At 28.2% G+C, this 24451-nt stretch overlaps 2 protein-coding genes across 2 annotated transcripts; both read right to left on the reverse strand.

The window, feature by feature from the left end:
* Positions 1-1162: 1162 nt before the first annotated feature.
* Positions 1163-8608, reverse strand: LOC125064113 (GATA zinc finger domain-containing protein 14). The gene is made up of 4 exons (XM_047670915.1): positions 8553-8608; positions 5016-5160; positions 2794-2925; positions 1163-2725 (listed from the first exon to the last, which is right to left on the reverse strand). Exons 2-4 carry the CDS (start codon positions 5158-5160, stop codon positions 1473-1475), a joined length of 1530 nt encoding a protein of 509 aa, XP_047526871.1. The 5' UTR covers positions 8553-8608; the 3' UTR covers positions 1163-1472.
* Positions 8609-18925: 10317 nt separating this feature from the next.
* On the reverse strand, positions 18926-21820 carry LOC125064246 (endocuticle structural glycoprotein ABD-5-like). The gene is made up of 3 exons (XM_047671196.1): positions 21682-21820; positions 21179-21291; positions 18926-19339 (listed from the first exon to the last, which is right to left on the reverse strand). Exons 1-3 carry the CDS (start codon positions 21691-21693, stop codon positions 19153-19155), a joined length of 312 nt encoding a protein of 103 aa, XP_047527152.1. The 5' UTR covers positions 21694-21820; the 3' UTR covers positions 18926-19152.
* Between the last annotated feature and the right edge of the window lie 2631 nt (positions 21821-24451).

Raw genomic sequence — 24451 nt, forward strand, 5'->3', positions numbered from 1 at the left:
TTTTCCAGCGAAAAAAAAGGGGTAGGAGGTAGGTTTCTTTTTTTAATTCACCCTACGAGGCGGCAAAATGGGGGTAAAGGATTTTTTGCTATCATGTTTTATTAAATATTTTTAAAACCATTATATAAAGTTTGCTATTTAACTTTAGCTGTGATAAATATCTCCTTTTTTTCATTAGCTTACCGGTAGGTGCATACCTACCGGCAGTATTGCCGGCCTTTGAATAATAAGTAGGCTCTTTTCTTGAAGGTTCCCAAACCATACAGGTTCGGAAAAACTGCCGAAGAAAGTTGTTTACACAGATTATTTGTGCGCAGCAGAAAATGCTTTTAAAATAGCGCTGTTGTTGATTTCTGGACATCGAGGTGGTGTTTATTAAATTTCGAATGTCTGATATGTCCGATTCGGTAAATTTCAGTCGCCGGGATTTATTCAAACAATTCGCTGGATCACTCCTCTTGAAAAATGCGGTAAAAGATGCAGAGTGATCCCACATCTTTACACAGAGCCGATCGGAAAGAGCGTCGAAAATTTGAGCCACTAGTACTGGGTATCTCCAGCCTAGAGTTGAGAGCAATACAGCGTGTGGGGTCGAATTTGCGCCTTGTAAAGTTTTAGGCGATGCGGCGATGTGCGACGCTGTCTCACCTTGCTGAGCACACCACGCTTTTCAGAAGCTAATTTGTAAATAAAGTTATTTGGACAGACATTCCGATATATCTCCGGTCTTAAAGAATTACAGAGAACAATAAGATATTTTGAAAAAGAACATTTAAAATTATTTAATATATTAATTATTCATATGTATATTATATTTTAATTATTTTATTTTTTGCGTACGACCTTGCGTGTGGAAATCCGTTCCTGTTCCTGTTGTAAGTTTTATCGACGCGGAGAAAATATGATATTTTTTAACATCACCACTCTATATAATACATACATAATGTATGTAGATAAAGTAGATTATTACATTATGAACGAATAGTTTTTTTTATTGGAATACAAAATTAGATTTACATTTGTGTAACACATATTTTGCTTAGTATTCAATTTCTTTAATCAAATAAGTATTATCAAAAAGGTATTTGGAATAAAATAAAATACTACAACTATTTTAAATAAGTTTCTTATATAATTTAAGATTTAATTAAAAATACTGTAATGAAATGTTGATTAGTTATAATAAAGCTATTTAATACGAATGTAACGTTAAATAAGTTAATTGGCAGCTTAGATGGCAGTTTTCCTTTATATAAATCAAAATATTTCATATAATTTCAATGAATGAATTTCAGTGAATAAATTTCATTTATTATTATTAGCTTAAATAACGCAAAATTGTGTATGATAATATTTCTAATCATTTTTAAATTAATTATTTCTGGACGATTATATCAACCGTCCCTTGCTAGTAGTTTCTTGAGACGGCTTAAAAAAAAATTCATGGATTGATTTAAGTTTCTTATTTTTTCTTAGGATTCATTGGCAGGATAATATAGCCATTTAAATTCATAGCCTTTCAGACCAAATTTAACATCTTTTTCTGTTTCAGGTTTCGGTACGTCGTCGGATAGTACATCTAAAACTTCTTGTGAAATTTTAGGATGGAAACCAGTTTCATCAGCGATATAATCAACTCTCGTTCTAATCCCGTTCCGTCCCGTTACATAATAATATCCATATTTGGCACCGTTTGTGTAGCCTTTTTCATGATGTCCATGAAATCCTAAAGTGTAATTGAAGGTATATAGAAGAGTTTTCATGTCATTGTTGGTTAAACCTGCTGGTAGACCATCAGCTTCGCCGGGATTTTTATGATAAATATCTGTATTTTTATCGACTATTTGCATTTGAGCAGCGAATAGCACTGGTTTTTTAGGAAGATTGTCATTGCCTGATTGAGGCAAATCTAGTGGTTGATTGCCGTTATTATAATGTTGTTCTGGATTAACAGATTGTAAAATATCATTAAAGCTTTTAGGCTGTCTGCCTACATTAAAATTGTTTTTAGATACAGCGTTTTCTTGACTGTATTTTGGATTATTAGGATAAGATAAGTTCGATTCTTCATTATAGGAACTATTTTCAGAAATGCCAGTGGGTCTTTCATCAGGGAATTGTTTTACAGGAACTTCTTTTTGTCCTTGAATTTGTGAAGGTATTCCTTGAGAATATTCCTGCCCTGAATTAGCACGTTGTGGATATCTTTCAAAAGCTTGTGGATTATTTTGTAAATTATCTTGCCCTATACCAGATGACTGTGGATAATTCTGTCTAATACCAGAATTTTGAGGACTGCCAGACAGTTTGGGTGTTTTTAATTCTTTGGAAGGTTGATTAATATTTACATCTTGTGAATATTGTTGTCCGTTAGCTACTTGATTAGGGTAATTTTGATCGGATCCTGTAAATCGACCATTACCATTATGTAAGTTTTGACCATTATTATAAGAATTTTCATTCGATTGTATTTGTGTATTATAATTATTGTCGTTTTGTCCGTTATTTTTATTTATAGAACCACCACCAAACAGTTTTGGTGGTGGGGTAGTGGTTGTTGGTATACTGCAATGAGAACAGGTTTTGACTGGCCCTGGAGTTAGTTCTTGTTTTAGTGGCTGTGCTTTATTATTAGATTGTATTGTACTTGTTGTTTTAATTTGGGGTGAAGATGGTAACGTGAGTGAGTGCCCTTGTCTTGGACTCTGGTTAGCAGCAGTTGGATCTGTAAAGAAAAAAAAAATGAAGCAACGGCTATTACTTTAAAAGTCATAAATTGAAAATGATAATTACAAGGCTTCACGCGAATGTTCTTCATAGACAATATCTTGAAATTTCCGTTTTCATCCGTAGCATATACAGTCACGTGATAAACGCCATCGGCAGTAATAAATCCAAACTCGCCCATAATTATTCCATTTTCATCTGAAAATTAATAGGATTAAGATGTTATTAAAAAAAAAAATAACTAGAAGTTAAAAAACCATAGTAAAAACCAAGTGATTATAACTAGATAGAAAACTATCTTCAGAAGCAACACGGCAACAAAAACAACTATACCGTACTACAAACATCGCAAATGAGTTAAAGTATTTATTGCTATTTCATGTAAATTACTCTATACATAATTTTGTAAATATTATGTCAATCGGCGTCTTTTCGTCTGTGACTAAATGTAAACGATTACGCAAGCAATAAAATATTCTTTTAGAGATATGATGATATTATAAACTATTCCAATTTACTAATTCTGTTATGTCATATCTCCTTTCATCCCTTTGGTAATAAGTTGTGAATGTTTTTGTTGAAATGGATACATTATTGCGTAAGTATTACTTAATTTATCTTTATATAATAGAAAGTAAATTCAGGTTATATAAATCAATATTTCTAATTGAATATTTTTCTAAACTACGTTTAAGTGTGTGATTGCTTTAATTTATGTCAGGAATTTAATGCTGCCTATATATGAAGATTACTTTTTAGTTTTTAAGTTTACTTTTTTTTATATGAATTATGAGAGTATAGAGCATATTATCTTATTTAATATATTGTTTTTAAGAAAATAAGAGGAATGGGACCTTTTAGAGTTTTTATTTTTTATTTTAAAGCTTAATAGTAGTAGTTAATCGATGACAAAGACAATCAAAAGTTAAAAAGTATTTTTTAACGTGATTGATTAAAAGTCTAGGAGAATATCAAGTACCTAAACTTCTAGTGTATATTAGTTACTTAGTTATTTAGTTACTTATTTCAGGTAATCAAAACATCCCAAACTCTCAAACCTTTACAATGTTCGGAGTTTAGGCAAGATAGTGATCTCAATTAGTTTACTAAGTAAATAAAGATAAGCCGTAATATGTACGTATTTATTAACGATTAATTTATTGAATCGCTCTACGTGAATCAATATTGTTCGTGTTGCTTAAATAATAATTTGGTATCAATCCATTTAATTTTTATTTTTTTTGTGTTTACCTATAATTATTTATTTTGCTTTCAAAAAGTTTCGTTTACTGGGCTCTTTGTATTTTTCTATCCTAATGGTAGTTATCACCGATTTTATTTTATTGTGATTATATTTGTTTTAATTTAATACGGTCACTACCAAATACAATAACATTTTAAAGTAATCATAGACATATTCAATAAGCGATTACATTTATCAACAAACATTAAACGCACCTTAAAATGCTTGGCTGTCGTCACCTATATCGTCTTCATTTATTAATTTGTCTTTTTGATGGTTTTATTAAATAATTTTTAAAAAAAGCGAAGTAGCACTTACAAGTATTTACCAGAACTTAAGTCACGATTAGAAGTAGTTTGGGTATATTTAATTTGTGCTCCAAAACTAAATAAGTTAATAAAGATTTATAAAACTATTAGTATTCTATCAGTATGTTCTCAACCAAGCCAAGTCAAAGTTGAAATAATAATTAATTATTTTATTTTAAAACGAACCTTTATTTTTTTCTTAATTAAAATACTGGTGCTGTGTAGAATAAAATGTTGAGTTGTGACACTAAACGTAGTTCTTACTTTAAAAAAAAATAAAACTTTTAAATTTATTGTTTTTATCTAAAACATCTTATTTATATATTATATTTCTAGGTCTTTTACTTCAGTCGGGTCCGAAAAACAAGGTTGTTAAAATATAAGGTAAATATTTCTAGGATTTTTTACAATGTATATATATATATATATATATATATATATATATATATATATATATATATATATATATATAGATAGTGTGTTGCACAACAAAATAAATATATCAAAGCCATTATTATATTATCTTCATGTGCGTGACTGCTACGCTTACGACTTGTCAAACGTCATACTACTTTACTAGTACTTAGTAACTTTGCGTTAGAAGCCAAAACTTGGCCACAATTTTTTTCTAAGCGTTGGCAGTTATTTCTTTAGATATATAAATAATCAAAAAATCTAATATTTTTTTTATATCACACACAGTAGGAGTCATATTTAATAGAAGAGATTGTTGATACCTTTTTTCTCATGCCTGTGTTGTTCTCCTTCAATGTTAAATCCAAATTCATATGGTCTGTTTTCATCGGTGTATTTATCAGCCTGTACTTGTAAACAGCAGGCTAATATGTAAAGTACAACACAAATAGTTTTTAGTTGAACCATCTGAAAATGCAAAAAAATAAAATTATTTACTTAACATAATCATACCGCACTGCTGTTTATATAATAGGTTTTTGAAGTATTTTATCTTCGTATAATATTTTGTTTGGTTTTGAGATATTCCACGTCATTGTTTAGATACTCAAGTATCATGCTCGAATTTTTAAATACTTTTAGATATAATTTATTCATGACAATTTTATACGCTTAAGTCAATAAAGGCTATTTAGTAAAAAGAACGATATCCGAATATCCATTTTTTTTTTGTATCACTAGAAGCTGATTATGTCATATATGAGTTTTGATTGACGTAAATAAAATTCTTAGGGATTTAACTTTTTTTTTTAATCAACACACAAGTAGCCATTGACACTATTTTCAATCATACGAAAAAATATATTTATAATTACACTTACATACATAATTCCGGTTCTATTACGTTTACATAATTTTGTAGAACTAATATTGTACCAATAGACGGATATTTGATATGAGTAGAATCGACCATTTACGGTTTCACATATATATAATAATTTATATGAGTCATTGTTTAATTTTGAAATTAAAACAATTCTAAAATACTGCTCTATACTGCTTGCAAATTATTGAGAAAATTTGATCCAGTGATTATATTTATATTTAAAAGTTAAATCATTCTTTCATAATATAGAAAGTTAAGAATATAAGCATAGTTTGGATATTGCATTCTAAGGTTTAAGGTTTATAAAAAAACTGACTATCAATGTACATACATACAAACATACATTAGCAGCCTGTAAATTTCCCACTGCTGGGCTAAGGCCTCCTCTCCGTTTGAGGAAAAGGTTTGAAGCATATTCCACCACGCTGCTCCAATGCGGGTTGGTCGAAGTTGATGGTTAGCTTATTGAAGTAATTAAAAATAGTTTAAATTTCCTACATATTACTATAATAATTGATAAAAATTTTAATTGAACTATGTTTCAAATTATTTTTATGATGCTTATGAGCCGTGATGGCCAGTGGTTATAAGATGTGAATGTTAACTAAGGATTCTGAGTTCATATCCGTGGCAAGCACCACTGAATTTATATACATAATTTGTATTTATAATTGTTATCGACGGTGAAGGGAAACATCATGAGGAAACCGCCGTATGTCTCTCGCATATAACTCGCATTGGAGCAGCGTGGTGAAAGAAGCTCAACATTCTCCTCAAAAGTATAGCAGGAATTTGCCATGCAATGCATTTGTTACAATTCGTAATTAAAATAAAAAATACAAATATTTCAAAATAATATACATAAGCAAAATTATTAAGATTTTACAATGTAAGGCTTAAGCGTATAATTATGCCTTCTAAAAGACTTTATTCGTAATAAATAATAATTTAATATGTACCTATGTTATTATATATGTATTCTCAGTTTTGAGCTTATTTTTTTAAAACATTGGCGCTATATGAAATGTTAATCATTTCGTACATCACTAATTTGCTCGCAAACTTGGGAGCTAAGATGTTATGCCCCTTGTACCCGTAGTTACATTAGCGTAAACGCCCTTCAAACCGAAACACAATAATACTCAATATTGCCGTTTGATGGTAGGATATCTGATAAGTGGGTGATACCTACCCAGACAGGCTTGCACAAAGACAAGTCTTACTACTTTTAATTTACTGGACCTTATACATCTATTTCTATAGTAGCTTAAGTAAACTACCTTTATTTTTAAAATGATAATTTAGGTATTTTTTTTTGTATAGAATTGTTTTGCTATAGAAGGTCAGGTTATTAAAAATTTACGTAACATTTTTGTCTAGCCGCCTCAAATAATTAATCTCAGTAATGGTATTCGTCGTAAATGAAAAGTTATATCAATTTAACAATAGGTTAATTTTATACACAGATGGTTGTATTACCTGTTTGTCCAGCTAAAATCGAATTTATAATGATCAAAATATGATACTGTAATAAAACAATTTTGGAATTATAATAATTTAGATTATCTATGGTAGATTTTATGTAAAAGATTAGTTTAAAAATTAAGCTCCATTTTTGAACTATGTATTTAAAAAAATATTTACAAACCAAGCATTTTTAATCACCTCACAATCTACGAATACATTCGAAGTACCACTGACTATGCTCGGCGAGTAAATTATATATATTTCTTTAAAATGAACATAAGCAAACTTTATGTTAAAATCCTTTGTTGATTTTTCCAATATTGTGAAGTAATTATTCATCGTGCTTACATTTAAATTTCATATTATTCATATTTTTAAAAATTATCTGCATATAGACAAAGAGATTATGTACATAAGGATAGCAAAAGAAATATATTTTAAAATGTGCGATAAAATATTTGCTAAACTTCCTGTGGAACTTCGTGGCTTTAAATAGATTTTGATTATAATTGAAATTCACTAGGTATTTAATTTATTTGCTTTAATTTTATCCAGCAAGTCAAACAGGTACTGTAAATTTTAAATTATTTTTGAATTTTATTATGAATAATAATTTATTAGCTACTAAAACAAAAGATGTTATTAAAGGTATTATTAATAGAATTTTTTTTGTGATCGTTTGATAAATATTTAATATATACGTAGAAAAAACTTGTATAAAATAATTTGACTATAAAATATATTTTAATAGCTAAAGAAAACTTTTAAAATAAGTTGTATTTGAAGGTTTTACCAATTCGTTTTCCGGATTAAAATATTTTACGTTTACGAAGCGTATTTGTTGACAGCGGGATATTAATTTAAACACCGATTCTACATTCGGTATTGTTTTTATAATTTAACAATAACTTTATATTTCTGTTCGGGAATTTGTATTAGAAATATTTAATAGTTTTTGTTTGTACAAACTTTAACTTTTTAATTACATGTCGTAGCAATACTTAATTACGAGTATTTCGTTTTTGTATTATTATTTGATTTATTATGTATTAAAATAATAAATAGAAGTATAATAGAATCATTAAACATTCTCCTTGAAAGCAATATAACTTATTCTTACCAATTGAATTAACATTTTTGGACACATGAAATATTATTGTTAAATCTATAAGATAGTGATTTATTTAAACTATGCTAAAATAAATCACTATCTACATAATAAAATATATGTTCTATTTGGTACAGTGATGTAATATTACATATATGTATATTAATTTGTAAACACTTTGGTCACGATATAAAGCAAGCCTAAGCCTCTTTCATTTAACATTATTAAATAGATCTGAAATAATTCATATTTGATTGATAAGTCTAAATAGTATTTTTTTTTAATACGTTATATATATTTTTTATTTTAAAAACCTTTGTCTATTAATATAGATTATATTAGAATATAGACAATGAAAGAGTTTTCATTGTTTTTATAATGTAATATATGTGTACTTACGTTTTTTTATACTGCTGCATGAAGAGTGTGGTATAGTCTGTTGCGCAAGAGATCACACAAGACTGTCGATTCTTTGGACAACGTAATTTATTAATACGTTTACATAGAATAGACAAGTTATACAAGGTCTATTATTTTTTGATCATATTATTTTTAATTTCAATAGCGTATAGATAGAGTTGAGACGAGAATTTTAATTATCCAATTCCCGTTTTCTCGATATTTATAATGTTTGATTTTTAAGTACATAGAAATTTCAAATTTTGAAAATACTTTTTTGTTTTGAATAGAAAATAAAATTTGACAATGATTAAAATAAGTCAATTTATTATCATTTTATCTTTTATATTTATTACTAAATATTTGATACTAATTTCGTTGCCTAAATAAGTAGTCAAATATTGTTACTAAGATCCCGATTTCTCAGTCTCTCAGATACATGGATTAAAGAAGTATTTATTAAAGAATTGTGTGGCAGTTCTATTTGTTTTTTTATCAAAAGTATCTCTTTAAATCAATGATAAGTCATCAGTGTTTCTGTTTTTCACGATTTGTCTACTATACGCTTGATATTCATCCACAACAAAGACATTTAACGATTCTTTCTTAACCTTTTAATAACGCCTTAATGATTGCTTATTTCTATTTTGAGCTTTAAACTATTATAGTAAATTATAACTCTAAGAAGAATATATTTATGTTTTATACACGAATAAGGAGACCTCCTTTGTCCATTAATTTATGTATAACATCAGTTTACATATAAATAACACATACATCTTTTGGGTACCTAATATTTACAATTTACGGTATTTATTAAGTACAAATAAAAATAGCTATACAGACTTTTCGAAAAGGTTTGAAATTTCACTTCATTAATTATACAATCCAATAACAAAAAATTTATTTCGTACGCGAAAATATGTTACGGTACGAAATAAATAAAAAAAAAAAATATATATATATATATTTTTAATAATATAAACATATTTATTTAATTTACAAAAATCAGAGGAATAATTCCGAATATAGTTCCGTCTGCCATCTAGTCAATCAACTATTACTTGAACATTAGCAAGTACCCTTAAATTAACATATTCACATATAGTACTAATAAAATATGTAATGCGAATGTGTTAATTCATTTATTATTTACTGTTTTATCAATATAGTATAGTATATAATTCCAAAAAAATATGGATAATTCGCTCCTTTTATTACAATTATTTTATCAAGAAATGTCGCTTGGATATTTACACATATTCTATAATAATATTTAGACATATCAAAAAAATACTACTGAATGATTATTTTTTATAAAATTCGTCATTAATTCAAACATCTATACTAATATAATCTTTCACGGTCACACATTTAAAACTACTTTTTATGCCTAACACGAGACGATTAACCCCTAAACCGCAAGCGAAGCCGCTGTCGATAACTATATATATATATATATATATATATATATATATATATATATATAATGTGTGAATATTATAAAAGTCAAACAAAGTACTGATAATATCATATAAACAACACATAAATAATAATTTAAAAAAGTGGTCATTGCCTCAATGCTAGCTCCTAAATGTGTTAAGAGCGAACATAAAATACATAAACGGTTCTGCACTAATTTTTGATACATGTTAATATTTGCCAAAATCTATTCAAGTAGGTAAATTTATTGTAGGCCTAATTTTGCAATGACTACACTAGTTTTTAAACAGTATTCTAAATCATTAATAAAGGTCAGTAGTTAGTATTGAGTGTTTATTTTACAATTACCACAACCCTCAAGGCTGTGTCTTATGAATTAGATGTATAAAAATTGTTTATTTTTATAAACGCATTCAATAACTATTGAATATTAGGAAGGTTATTTGAATACATGATAAATGGCAGAAGGTGTAATGATTCGTTGTCGCCCAAAAAAAAATTTTTTATTCTTTATCATATTCATACACTAAGCTAACTTAGTATGAGTAAGAGAGCAAATGTCATTGAGACAAATATATATACTTTTATGTGTATATATTTAAACGAAATATAATTAGATTATTTTTTTTTTTTAATGTAAAGTATATGTCAGTGATAAAGATTCTTTTAGTTCTTTGCTTTGTGCAATTATGTAATTAAAAAAAACAAAAATCTATCGAAGCTTTTTATGTTTGACTATCGTAGTAAAATTATAAATGATTGTAAATTATACATTGATTTGTTATTTATGCATCAGGATTTACGATATAGGCAAGCAAAACAACCGTTAATATTTCCTAGTATGATCGCTTAAAATAATTATAAATGTGCAAATGCAAGATTAATACCTAGCATATGTATAAATGTCAAATGTAAAAAAAAAACTTTATTTTAATGGAAAACAGTAATAATAAAATAATATATAACTATATAGATGGAATAACGTAAAAATACTGAACATGTATACTATCGATTCATGGTATATCATTTGTTATGATAAATTAAACTTTAATTGGTTTCTCCGTTTTCTCCTTATACATAAAAGGTTGTTCGTATATGAATACTGAATTCAATGGTATTAACGTCAAACAAGATAATGAAAGTGAATCACCTATAAACATATATAGAATATTATTCGCGTATTTTTTTGATTGTCTTAATTGCATACATGTTTATTTCTCTTGGTAAGCCTTTTTTTCTTCTAACAAGGTTAAAATTGTATAACGAAGTGCAAATTTACTTATCGTACAGAAGGTGACTGATTTATTTGAGCTATCAGAGCATGACATAATTTGTGTAAAAATATGCAATTCAGGAACTGTAGATGATCACGATCGGGGCAAGTGTCATCACGATCACATTTCTATGAGCAAAGCAAGAAACTACATATTATTTTAATTAGTTTATCTTAAGCCTCGTTGACTAGTAATTGCCTGTGCAGCTGTCAATCATAGGGTACCGGGTTTGAATCCCGGGTAAGGCCAATAATAATTTCTAAAGCCTAGTCTAGACATAATATTATTCTGTTAATATATACAAAATGTATGTATACAAGAAAATGTATGCTTTTTTCATACTCTCTCAAAACTATTAGATTTTGTTATTAAATATAATAAAACGATTTTTCTTGTAGTTTTTCGAAAGTATGATCTATGACTGGATATACTTGGATATTTGGCCATATAATCCCGGTAGAACATAGTGGCTGGGATGGAACTGAAGTCATGTTTATACCATTCAAATGCGACATATCAATTTAGTACGTAACTGCTTCAACATATTGTAGCAGTTAGTACGGAACAAACAATCCGCAAATTAACTTCAAGTACTGTCGGTTTAAGTCTACCGAAAATTTTCTTTACTAAAAAAACAGGTAGACAAAAAGTACATGATGTGAAATTGAATGATTCAATATATACCTTTAAACACAATGTTAAAGATCTGTTCGATTCTGACGAGCAAAGTAAATTTTCATTAATAATGCTATTTATTTTCTTAAGGCGCATATACAGTAGCAGAGGTATAGTAATGAAAATTAGTAATAAAATTAATAATTTTTATTTATGTATTTATAGTAGTTTATAAAATTAAAAATAAATAAAAATAGTATTTTCTGTTCTATTCAATGATATAATTGATTTATACTGTTGCTATGCTATGAGTATGGTGTAGAAGATATTCAACTAGTTCAACAACAGCTTCAATTTCAATATAAATATTTATTCGTTTCTAATTCATCTTGTACCGGAATAATTCATCTTGAAAAATATCCACCGTTTGAACAGCATAGTAGAAGAAGATGTAAAACTTTTTTATGAATGGAAATTGGGCTTTAGCCTAATATTTACATACTGACTTCTATTTTGTATTATATATTTAAAGATTCTTAAATATGACAACAAAATATTTAAACATAAATATTTCAAGATAAGTATAAGTATCTCAAAATCGGTTACCATTAATCGTTATAATATGAAAATACCTAATTCGTGTAGTTACAAATAATATTTTTTGTTAAATTTCAGATTGACTCAAAAACGTCGAGTTGTTTTTTAATTATTATGTAATCCTACATTAAATTTTTCTTAGATTTTATAAATTGGAAAGTGTAAGGGTTTGGATATTTTCCGCAACAGAAAAGCTACCAACGAGCTACTAACAGATCGAAATGTAAAATTCAAGATCGAAAAGAATTGTCAAAAACTAAAACTTTCTCACTCAAATTATTACATAGTCATACAATTTCATATTATGTCCTCTTTCTCCAAATGATAAATAAGCCTGTAATGAGAAATAAGCTTTATATATTTAACCCATATTAATTTACTAATGAGTGTTGAAAAAATAAACATTAAAAATATTTGTCAATTTAAAAATTATTCACCAACCCTGAAGAATTGAAGACTTTTTTACCATAAATAATTGGTTACCTAAATAAATATGGTATAAATTATTTTAATAAGAAATTTATAGCGAAATATTTTGCATACAAATATTGATTAAATATTTTTCTAATTGTACAACGGAGAGTTTAGAAGCTAAGGGATATTATATTTTCAATCAATCTTGCACGACAAGACAGATTTATAAAGTGAAAGCTATTTTTTTTCTAATGTATTTGCTAAATTAAAAACAACAGGCGACAAAATATTTATTAAGGCGTGCTACATTTTATTTTTAACTCGGTATTTTTTTATTTTAGTGCGTTAATTTAATAGTATATTTTTTTTAATTTGTCACCCATTTTTTCCCGTAGATCAAGAGACGGTTTTTTTTCTGTATGTTTTTCTAATATTTTTATGCTGACGTTTGGATAAAGCTTACCGAAGATATTAGTTTAATAAACATTAACGAACCTAGCGAACACCATACCATTCTTGTAATACCCATAGGTATTAAGTTGAGAAAAGGATCGATGAAATCCTTCACTAAACAACATACAAAACATAGATGGGACAAATCCGTCTTCTGCCGCTGGTATTATACTTAAGACCACTTTTATGTACTCCGTTATTTACATCTCATACACACCTTTTTTTATTAGAATGAAAGAAATCGAGTCTTGCATGTACTACCCATGCTAGGAGTGACAGGCTTAAATTATTATTTGCAGATTGAAAAGGTAATAGCAATGCATATTAAACCTTTTAAGTATCATTCACATTTGCACCTTATAAATAAAAGTAAAAAGAAACAAAATACAAACACAATCACATAAATATTTTTAGTCTTAATGTATAACATGATTTCGAAATTCATGTATTAGGCTTGTGATGTAAATACACTTACACGTGCATTTAATAAGTACCTATTTGCCTCCTTTTTTATAAAGCTACTTAAAACATGCTACTTGTGCCAGAGCATAAAGTAGTAGACCGTAGTTATGGTCTACTACTTGGCAATAAAGATTTAAAATTAAGATATCTCTAGATTAAAATATTCTGTTGTACTAGTGTCGAAGTACAGCAACTTCATTTGTAGAACATTTTAATGGCAGTTACTAATAAAATAAAATAGCATATCATTAAATTTCTAATTAATGAATCATAAAATTACAATTATAAATTACAATGGCTGTGTTTTTTTTTGGTTTAGCTTTTCAAGGTCGTGGCTTTCATTCCTATTTAATTTATTATTTTAATATTAAGAAAATTCGGTCTTTTGGTGTCCTTATTAGTCGAATGAAAACTAGTAATAATAAAAGATTATAGAAATAATATATTTAAAGTAAAGCTTATTTCACTATTTACTCCAATGTCCTCACTCAGGTTAGATCAATATAATATAATGGCAGAATTTCATCAAACGTATGCGGGGTACCGAACGATGTTTTGCTTCACCGTCGAGCACGAAATGGATTATACACAAAATTGCTTGTGTATAAAAATTTAATTATGGTATATTTTGCCAATACCCTTATTTTTTACTAACATCACGGACAGCATAGCCCATAGACGTTGGAGCTTTGAGAAATTTTAATCATTCCTTACATCTCCAATGCGCCACCAACCTTGGTTGGTTATTATGTCCCTTGTGCCACTAGTTGCACTGGCTCACTTCGCCTTAAAACCGGAACACAACAATACAAAAGTATTGCTGCTTGGCGGTAGAATTAATGATGAGTGAGTGGTACCTACCCAGTCGGGCTAAATTGGGATTGAACGGCTCGGCTTTGTAATATGTTTGAGATGTTGATGGCAATAAGGCAAAAAGAACAAATAAATATTTAAAAAAAAAACGAACACGCGCTAGAAGATTCGACATTGGAAATATATAATAGAGAAATAATAAAATAGACGAAAAACGCCACCGACTCTAAATAAATGTGCTAAATGCAAGCAACTTACGATAGCACAATGATATATTAACCAAAGTCGTTTCTTATATAGTTACTTATTACAATATATTTTTTGAAGTGAATGAAAAATAATTATATATAGTTAACGTTATTTTAGAATGTGTCTGTACTGAAGGTTAAAGGTTTATCGTAAAAACATTGTTTAGCGTTATTCGTCAGGCCTTCATGACATGCATGGATTGGCATTTAAATGTTTACGAAATGTACGGTTGCACTTTGAAATTTCTAAAGACTAATGCATTGGCTCTTGTATGGAGAAATAGGTGGGCAGACTAGCAACTGGGCCACCTGATGTAAATTGATCACAGTCCAGAATAGAAGTGTAAGAAATATTAACCATCCCTTAAATCGCCAACGCGCCATCTAAATTGGGAACTAAGGTTATATATGGGAAGACTAAGCTTATGTCATTTGTGCCTGTACTTACACTGACTCACTCAATCAAATCGAAACAGTGATTCTAAGTATTGCTCCTTGGTGGCATGATATATGATGAGTGGCTGGTATCTACAGGCTTACCACCAAATAAAATATAGTTTTTAATTAATAAAATGTGGGTTTAATGTCACAAGTCTATTATTTTGTAGTGTGTATTAATTGCATTATATGGTAATCGAATAAGAAAGCTTTAAGTACATTAAGCTTTAATTGCTTAAGTACATAGTTATACTGTAGGACTCGATGAGATATCACTCATTACAGTAACATCTAAATCATATCTTAAGTTTTCTTAGCAAAAGTCTCCTTAGAAGAGTGTTATGAACTCTTTCCACGCTGTACCAATGTTAGTTGATAATTATTTGTAAATACATGTGGCAAAATTTAATGTCCACTCTGATCATACAATAAATTACAAACAGAATTATTTTTTTGTATTCTAAAGTCGTTTGAGCATGCCCGGATTTTAAAGCGAAGTCTTTCATGGCAATTAAAAAACAAACTATTTATATCGGCTCACACTTTTTGACAAGAATATGTTTTATATATATATACATTTTATGTATAATACTAACAAGGAATATTAATAAAAATATTTTGAGTTTACTTTTCTATGGATTTCTAAAGTAGAAAAGTGAAATAAATTATATTTTATAAAGTAATAAATACTTGTTTAGATAATCATCGCAAGAATGTTTCTAATTTTTTCATTTAAATATTCCAATGATATCCATATTTTATAATTGAAAATATATTCGAATATACTAATAATATTTTATTAATATTATTAATATTTTATTCTAACAATTTATGGCTGTCCGCGTACGTACACTGCTCAAAAAACGGTCGATGAAACTAATAAGCACTGGATTATTTTAATAACATAAAATTATGTATATATAGTATTCGACCAACTTCAATTTTTTTTTATTTGGAAGTTTGTTAAGGAACTTGTCGTGTGCGTGTGTTTTTTTAGTAATGGTAGGTTTTATTTATAATATTCTCGTTAGTTGAATGATTTCATAATTTTCGATGTGTAATTATGGTTTTCACATAGATCATATTTAAAATATTACAGTTTGGACCAGATGCCAGTAAATTTAGTAAGTTATGATTTTTTTTGTAAGAATCATGTCGAATTATGCCAAAGTTTTAATGAATGCAGTAAGTATATAGTTTGAAGTGTTTTAATTTATTGTATAATCTCTTTTCAGATACCTTTAATTTAATTCCGAAAGAGTAAATTTCAGAACTCCGTATGCTTCTTGTATATCCCGTTGTGCGATATTTGTCAAAAATGTGATCATAACCCATATAGGTACGTACGTATATATAATATATTTTTAAAGTATTCAATAAAACTTAGTAATATTATATTGAAGATTACTCATATGCATGTACTTATTTATTTAGTAATTTATCTTACGACAGACGTATTGTAAGTTGTTTAGACTTTATACAAACCAATGACATACTGACTTTTAAATAACTAGAAACGAACATGTTAAGTTACATTTGAAGTACATTGTATTTTAGTTTTTATATTTTAGGTGTTAAGGTTCTAAACAATGAATATCCAAATAGAGCCTTGATACAAAGAGATGTATTTATAATTATAGAAGATAGAAGATGAGCCTGTTAAAAGGTTTACTATATATTTTAGTGTTCGCGTATTAGTACTACTTATAATTTAAAATTAAATATAATCAACTTATTCTATTTAAATGAACTAGAATAGAATATGAATAATGATTGACTTATTAATTTGATTGATTATATTGTTAATTAATTTAATTAAGTAATAAAGTTTTTTGTCTAATGTTAGTCTGTTTTTAATAATCTTTTAAAAATCTTAAGATTTATATATACCTATAGGTTGTGCAGACTGTAATTTTCTTTTCATGCGCGTTTACATAGATCAGAAATCTTTAATGTGTGATTAAATATACATAAAATAATTTGTATTTTTGTTTGACGTCGTAAATTAATATTTCTTATTGAATTTCTTTCATATAAATAACTTTAACAACGTTGGGTATTGACTTTTTAACTTGAACTACAGCAATATTAGATGCAACATGTAATTCTAATGAAGATTTAATTCCTACGTTCTATAGCAGTTGAAATATTGGTGATGTAAACTTAGATAAGAACAAGGATTCGATCTTTGTCATGTTGTCCTTGTAACATACAAACGTCATTTCATTTATCTAAGCAAAATGAATGAATTGATACCCAATTTGGATACAATGTGTTTAAAAATTAACAGTCTGATCTAAACGACTGATAGTTAAAAAAATCTTTGTCTTCTTCTATCGATTGTTAAATTCCTGTAGATAGAAAGAGACATTGGTATGCTAATATTTACCTGCTGCACAAAGGTTTTTAATATACTACTTATATACATGTTATAAAACAAAATGTTGATGATTTTTTAAATAACTTTTGATGAATTACTTATGATGATTTTCGAGGGCGATTCAAAGTACTTCATCGTCATGTAAACAATATAATTACAAATAAAAACAATTTAATATAATATTCAATTATATTTATTTTTGCTTAGTATATAATTTAAATTGTAGGTATATAATTAAAATTAAAAAATAAGAAGATAATATAAAAAAGTACTTTTTAAAGTAATTATTTAGAAATTATTGAATATTTAAACGGTATAAAAACAAATTAAGTTGAAAATATAGAATCGTTAATAGCTTACTAATTCGAATATGTATTTTTATGCATATTGTTTCGTAAACTAGTATTTCTTATGAATAAGTGACATGTAACATTTATTACTTAGTTTGTATTCATAAGTTTTCAAATAAATAATTATACTGGAAGGGTCATATGTTATAATAATGTCGTAATAAAACGTGATTTTATGTAACACGCAGTAACATTATTTCCGCTTATATTTTGAGAAGCATTCGAACGAGTAGTCATCTGTTTACTTTTTATATTACCCGTTAAAGGTTTTCTTTGTGCATCATGCTTATGTGTTGGTGAGGTTATAATACTGACACCTTCGTTTATGTCTTACGTAATTAAAATACAAGCCTACGCTTGGCCAACATTGTCATCGATAAAATGCGAGACTTGTCGCCATATTCGAGAATCGATTGTCCAATATTCCGTACAAATCTACTACATATGCGTATAATGGCATTTCATAATTGTATAAGTTTCAGAATATCATTATTGAATTAATTGACGCGTTTTACCAATATGTTTATTTATTTAGAAATTCAATGTAAAACCAAGCTGTGCTTGAAAATGATTTTAGACTTTTATGTAACTAAATTAATTACAAATATTTTTTGAATTCATGAAATAAACAATAGCTTTTATTCATAACCATTCTCATATAGCAAATAAATTTACATTGTGAATTGGATTATAAAACAAACATGGCTTTAGCGATTATCTAATCCTTAAAGTTTTAATAATCATTCATAAAGGCTAAATATAAAACATTGCCTCGGCATTATTTCATGTTTATAATTGATCAAGTAAATAAAACGGTCATCACAATTGATTCGACCTTTAACCATCGATATTTTAATTCAAGGATCGAAAACATCAAAAACACAAATATATTTCAATTATTTATTTTTCAAGAAAGCTTTATTACAAAAAGATAAATGTACAAAAGGTATCCTATGGCACAAGTAAGATACAGTGATTCTCATTCTTGGCTTGGCATTACGCAAATAGATGAGATCGATTATTCTGTTATTAAAAAGATGTATTTCACTGGCAAGGACCAATATTATTATTTACACGGTCATAAGTTTATACCAGTAACGTAGGTTCAGCGATTTACTTTTGTCCAAGGGAGGTTTTCGGCTGGAAGCCGTTAGGGCCAGCGGTAAATGTCACGGTGTAATGTTTGCCGTCGGGAGCGACGTAGGAGTATTGACCGGTGACAGTAAGGGCAGCGTTTTCAGACCCTGGGTTGTCAAGTTTGCCTTCCTCTTGTCTTGAGGTTCCGTCGCTGGTCTCATATCTGTTGATAGAAAATATTTCATTATATTGTGTACGCAGTATTGAGTTTTGTTAATTGACCACTTAATGATATGTTGTTGTTTCTGCTCACCTATGTATGTATAAGATGTAATAGAAACGTTAGTCATCCGTTCAAAGTTGCGTTGCAAAACAAAAATATAAATATTATGTGATGTTTTTAAATGTATGTTATTCGGTTTGTTTGATTATCTCATCTTAAGAGTCTCGACGACCTAAGATTATTCTCATCTCAATAAATACGAGAGTTCAAACGTGATGTTCAAAGTTCAAAGAGAGCATCTGGCTTTGTGAAATCTTTTAAATACCAATCAAGATTATTGACATTTGACAATTTAGTTTATTTCTTAAAATAAAATACAAAAATTTGGAACCGAAAAATAACAATATTGCAATGTCCATTAGAAATATTAATTCTTAATAAATTGTAGACGATAAGTAAAATTATTATTTGCTTATTTTAAACAAATATAGGATGTATTAACTGTATTTCATTATTAATATCCGATTATCGTTATTTAAGAAAACTTTGTAAATTAATTATACAAAGATTTATCACATTATCAAGCGACAAGCGAAATGTTAGGTTGGACACATTTCTTTAATAGTTTCGATGTATTGCATATTTCTTCTTTTGTCTTAATTAAAATTAATCCAAAATAGAATTTGTATTCAAATATACGATATACTTCAACGATCGATCGATCAAAATATCACTGTTATGAAAATTTTGTGTAGACATTTTTATTTTATTAAAGGTTTTATTTCATTTTACAAATGTTATTTATTTTGTCATACTTAATGATCAGTGCGAATAATTATAATTTAACTAATATTAATATGTTATATGCAACAAGAATAACCAAAAAAATAATATAATAATAAATAAAAAATAGTGTTTCATTCGTATATAAAACCGTTGTTGTACATAATCAAATACTAAAGATTTTTTTAATACATAAAAAAAAAATCATGCATGACAATAAAAGAATATGGTTGTAGCACTATTTTGGTATTTAGCTTATCAAGCTTAGACTAAATACTCCAAGCAACATGTTAATAAATTCTTATGTTAAATTTTGTATTCAAATATAAATAATAAATGTTGATTAATTTCTTTTCATAGTTTGGGAGATTTAAGTTATTGATATTTAGTACTAGTATTCTACGATGAGATTATAATTTATCAAAGTAACCCCGAGTTTCTTAAACTTTGATCAAAGTCAAATTAAATAATGGCTTTAATCTGAACGATGATTGGTAGCCAAGAACGCAATAACTTAATCTTAGATTAAAGCTTAATCAGTTAACCGTCAGATTAATCAATTAAATTAAATCGGGTACTAGTCTCTTCTAGTATTACTATACGACATGCCAGATTATAAAAAATAATTGTAAATCAAAGTGACATTGATAGTTTAATTTTACGTTGTTTTTAAGCTTTTTATATTATACTTTACCGTAGATGCATAATAAATAAAATTAAATTACTTGAATATCTTCTAATATGTATAAGATATTAAGCGTAATACATATTTATCGTACGTATATGTTTAATAGATACGGCTTTGATAATTATATGAATTGTCTATTTACCTTTTTATAGTGGTTGTTTAATTTTTTTGTAAGCATTTGTCTTGAAATTGGATTTTATGCTATCAATACAATAATAATATATTACTAAGTATTCTGTACAATGAATAAAAATAGTTATGTTCAAGCAGGCAGGCTGAGCCTACTCAGCACAAATGATCATTATAAACGGCCACAAGAATGGAATCTATAAATTATAAATCGTAAAATATTATATAAATAATCTTACGCAAAGCTGTATCCGTCGGGTTGGACATCGCTGTCGAAACGCAGGATTTGTACATCCTGGGGATTTTGGGGTGCTCCAGCGCAAAGCGCAGCGACGACGCACACAATTGTCACCTGGGAATAAAAATTTACGTATTGTAATAAAAAGTTATTAACGTATTATTTTAACGCACTTACAAATGCGTTAGCATTTAATGTTTTATGTAATGTCCTCTAGCACGCTGAAAGAATAACGAATTATATATATTCGTATTTAGAGCTGGTAGAATTAAATGGTTTTAACGACGAGAACCAACACGATATTATTCAGCTTAAACCACATAATCTTTTAACTTTATGTGACATCTATTGTTCTCCACAGTACTTACGACTGAGGTACACCGAAAAGTCACGACACACTTTCGTAATTGTAAAGAGCAGTTACTGGCAAATTAAAAATTGTCAGTGACATGCGTTACCTATGAGTTTTATTATTATTATTAAAACAAAAAAATATAGACTCACGTATTTGAGCATGATGTTTGGTATTCTTCGTGAGCACAAACTAACGAATGAGTAACTACTGTATGGTCGTTCGTTTTATATGCAGTCAAAGGTGCAGCATTTGCAGTAGGCTGACATCATACGAGGATGGTACACGATCCACCACTCTCCTTTGAAGACGTCTCATTTTTTTGTGGACGCCGTCCGCTACTATTATACAACAAAGTTACGGTATGGCAAATATAAAGAAATTGCTAAGATATGAACAGATATATCACATTATGTTTTTATAATATGGGTATTATAAGTAATTATATTTTACTACAGTTCGCTAATTACAAATATTTTTTAATTAAAATCAAGTGACCTCTAAGCTATATGTGTGAGAAGGACAAATGTATCTTAAAACCATGATATTACTAAAAAGCATTTTCTAATATAATTTGGTAACATTATTATAAATATTGAGACAATTTTTACTACAAAAAGGAGTTTATTATAATAATGATTATTTATTCATATTAATTTTTTTTTCATATGTTATTTAAAAGTGGAAACGTTACTTTTAAATAAATGAATGTATTTATCTATCATTAATTATTGAGGCTGCATGTAATTAAATAAATAAATATTTGTTACTTAAAGTAGAAACATCGTCGTTCTTAATACTTGTAACAAGTTACTATTAAGTTTATGACGTTATACGTAAGGAAAATCAGGGTTAATTTTTTACATTAACATTTGTAGTTAATTAAACTATACGAAATCTATGTATCGATTTTTTGTATGCGTCGAGTCAAGATGTAAAAATAGCCCAGTAGATAATAAAAATCGAATTTATATAAAGATATAAATTCGTTTGAATAAGTTAATCTAGTCGGGTATCACTCAAGGAAATGGCGGAAGGAGTCGGGTGAAGTTGTAATTCGTATATGTCCAATAACTCACAATTAGGCAGCAATAAAGGTTCCTTTGAAAGAGAGTAGGCTTGTCCAGCAGCAGCTAGCACATACAAGACCTGTTAATTTTATTTATAGTGATTAGTTTACAAATATTTTTTTAGAGATTCGTTACAATTTTAAACTTATTATCGTCGCTATAAAAATAATTTCGCTTACCCACTTTTTTAAATTTTAATCAACCTCAAAAAGTTTTATTTTACTTTTTTTTACTCACCCTTCAAACCTGGACGTAGCAAGAATGTGACGCATTCTGATGGTAAGTGGCTGCCACTGCTCATAGACTTTCAATTCCTGACATCGTCAATGCGCCACCAAACTTGAGAACTAAGAAGATATGTCAAATACAAATGAGTAAGTAGTACTTTTTTGCGATACAATTAGTAACGTGTTGGTGGTACCCGCCGAGTCGGATCTACACAAAGCCCTATGACCGGGTAGTTATTATGTAACTGCAGCAGTAATTGGGTATAATATATTTTACATTAGCTGCCTGTAAATTTCCCACTGCTGGGCTAAGGCCTCCTCCCCCTTTGAGGAGAAGGGTCGGAGCATATTCCACCACGCTGCTCCAATGCAGGTTGGTGGAATACACATGTGGCAGAATTTCGTTGAAATTAGACACATGCAGGTTTCTTCACGATGTTTTCCCTCACCGCCGAGCACGAGATGAATTATAAACACAAATTAAGCACATGAAAATTCAGTGGTTGAAATTGCACGCGTTCAAACCACTGGGCCATATCGGCTCATAATATATTGATCAAACTAATATCAATAAGTAGTGTCTTTGTCGTGATAATCGTATATGGGTACTGGAGGTTAACTCATAGTGGAATTCCTACCAGCATTGACAGTACTTTTAATCAAATTATATAATTTAAAACTTTATAGAATAGACATACGTAATCCATTGATTTAGTAACATTATATTTTATATTAAATGAATACATAAGAATTATAATTTTTGCATATATAATTGATGAATAAATGAAGAATATTGTATGAACGTGTATGTTATTTTATATGCATATCCCGGAACCAAAGGTGTGTAGCATGTACGACATGGTTATGGTTAATTTATTGATCGTGGCTTTTAATTATATTTGTTGTCGTTGGAGTTAAAAAGTAAATTCTTAATTTTAATCTAAAACATTTCTATTAAGAGTGAACTTTAAATTAAAAATAAAAATGTAACCAACTTTGAGCGAAACTGCCATGATGGTTCCGTATTTATATATAAAATCTTTTAATATGTTTTAATTAAAATCAAGCGAAATGATTATCATTCAGATTTTCTCTCTAAATTTTGTAAAAAGCTCCTCGCTTAAAAACATTAGTTTTGTTTTATAGTCCATTTCATGAGTCACACTTCTCGAGAGTGACAAGTTTGATTCCTCTACAAATGAGACGGCACCTGAGTCTTACCTAAAAAGTAATTAAACAATGATATCGAAAAAATATTTAACTTTTTTTTATTTTGATATGAGAAATATATTATTGTAAGGTGGTGTCCAGACAAGCAGGTGGATGTGATAATTCATAAAGTTTCCGTTTACCACGAGACCCTAAAAATAATTGAGAAATATTAGATACGTGAGTGAAAACACAATAGTTTGTTAGAAGATATGAGGTACTGATGATGAAACAAGCTGTTTTAAACTAGCTTTCGTGCGCCGTTTTGTTCGTTTGCTATTTGAATATATTTTTCTATAAAACTTCAGCACATATTTCTAGCTTATGAAAGGAAGATCTTAACTTGTTATACGTGTCATACAAATGCTGTTACAAATTTGATTTTTCGACCGATTTCTTGGTTTTGTTACTTAATA

The sequence above is a fragment of the Vanessa atalanta genome, chromosome 5 (assembly GCF_905147765.1).
Source record: "Vanessa atalanta chromosome 5, ilVanAtal1.2, whole genome shotgun sequence".
In the NCBI taxonomy this organism is placed as follows: domain Eukaryota; kingdom Metazoa; phylum Arthropoda; class Insecta; order Lepidoptera; family Nymphalidae; genus Vanessa; species Vanessa atalanta.

Bases quoted from the DNA above. Each gene is read 5' to 3' on its own strand.
- LOC125064113 (XM_047670915.1), bottom strand. From the start codon at position 5,160: ATGGTTCAACTAAAAACTATTTGTGTTGTACTTTACATATTAGCCTGC. The intron at 2,926-5,015 runs GTATCAACAATC...ATTAATTTTCAG, and splicing joins ACACAGGCATGAGAAAAAAG to ATGAAAATGGAATAATTATG. The intron at 2,726-2,793 runs GTAATTATCATT...TTTTCTTTACAG, and splicing joins GAACATTCGCGTGAAGCCTT to ATCCAACTGCTGCTAACCAG.
- LOC125064246 (XM_047671196.1), bottom strand. The intron at 19,340-21,178 runs GTAAGATTATTT...TTCTATCAACAG, and splicing joins CCCGACGGATACAGCTTTGC to ATATGAGACCAGCGACGGAA.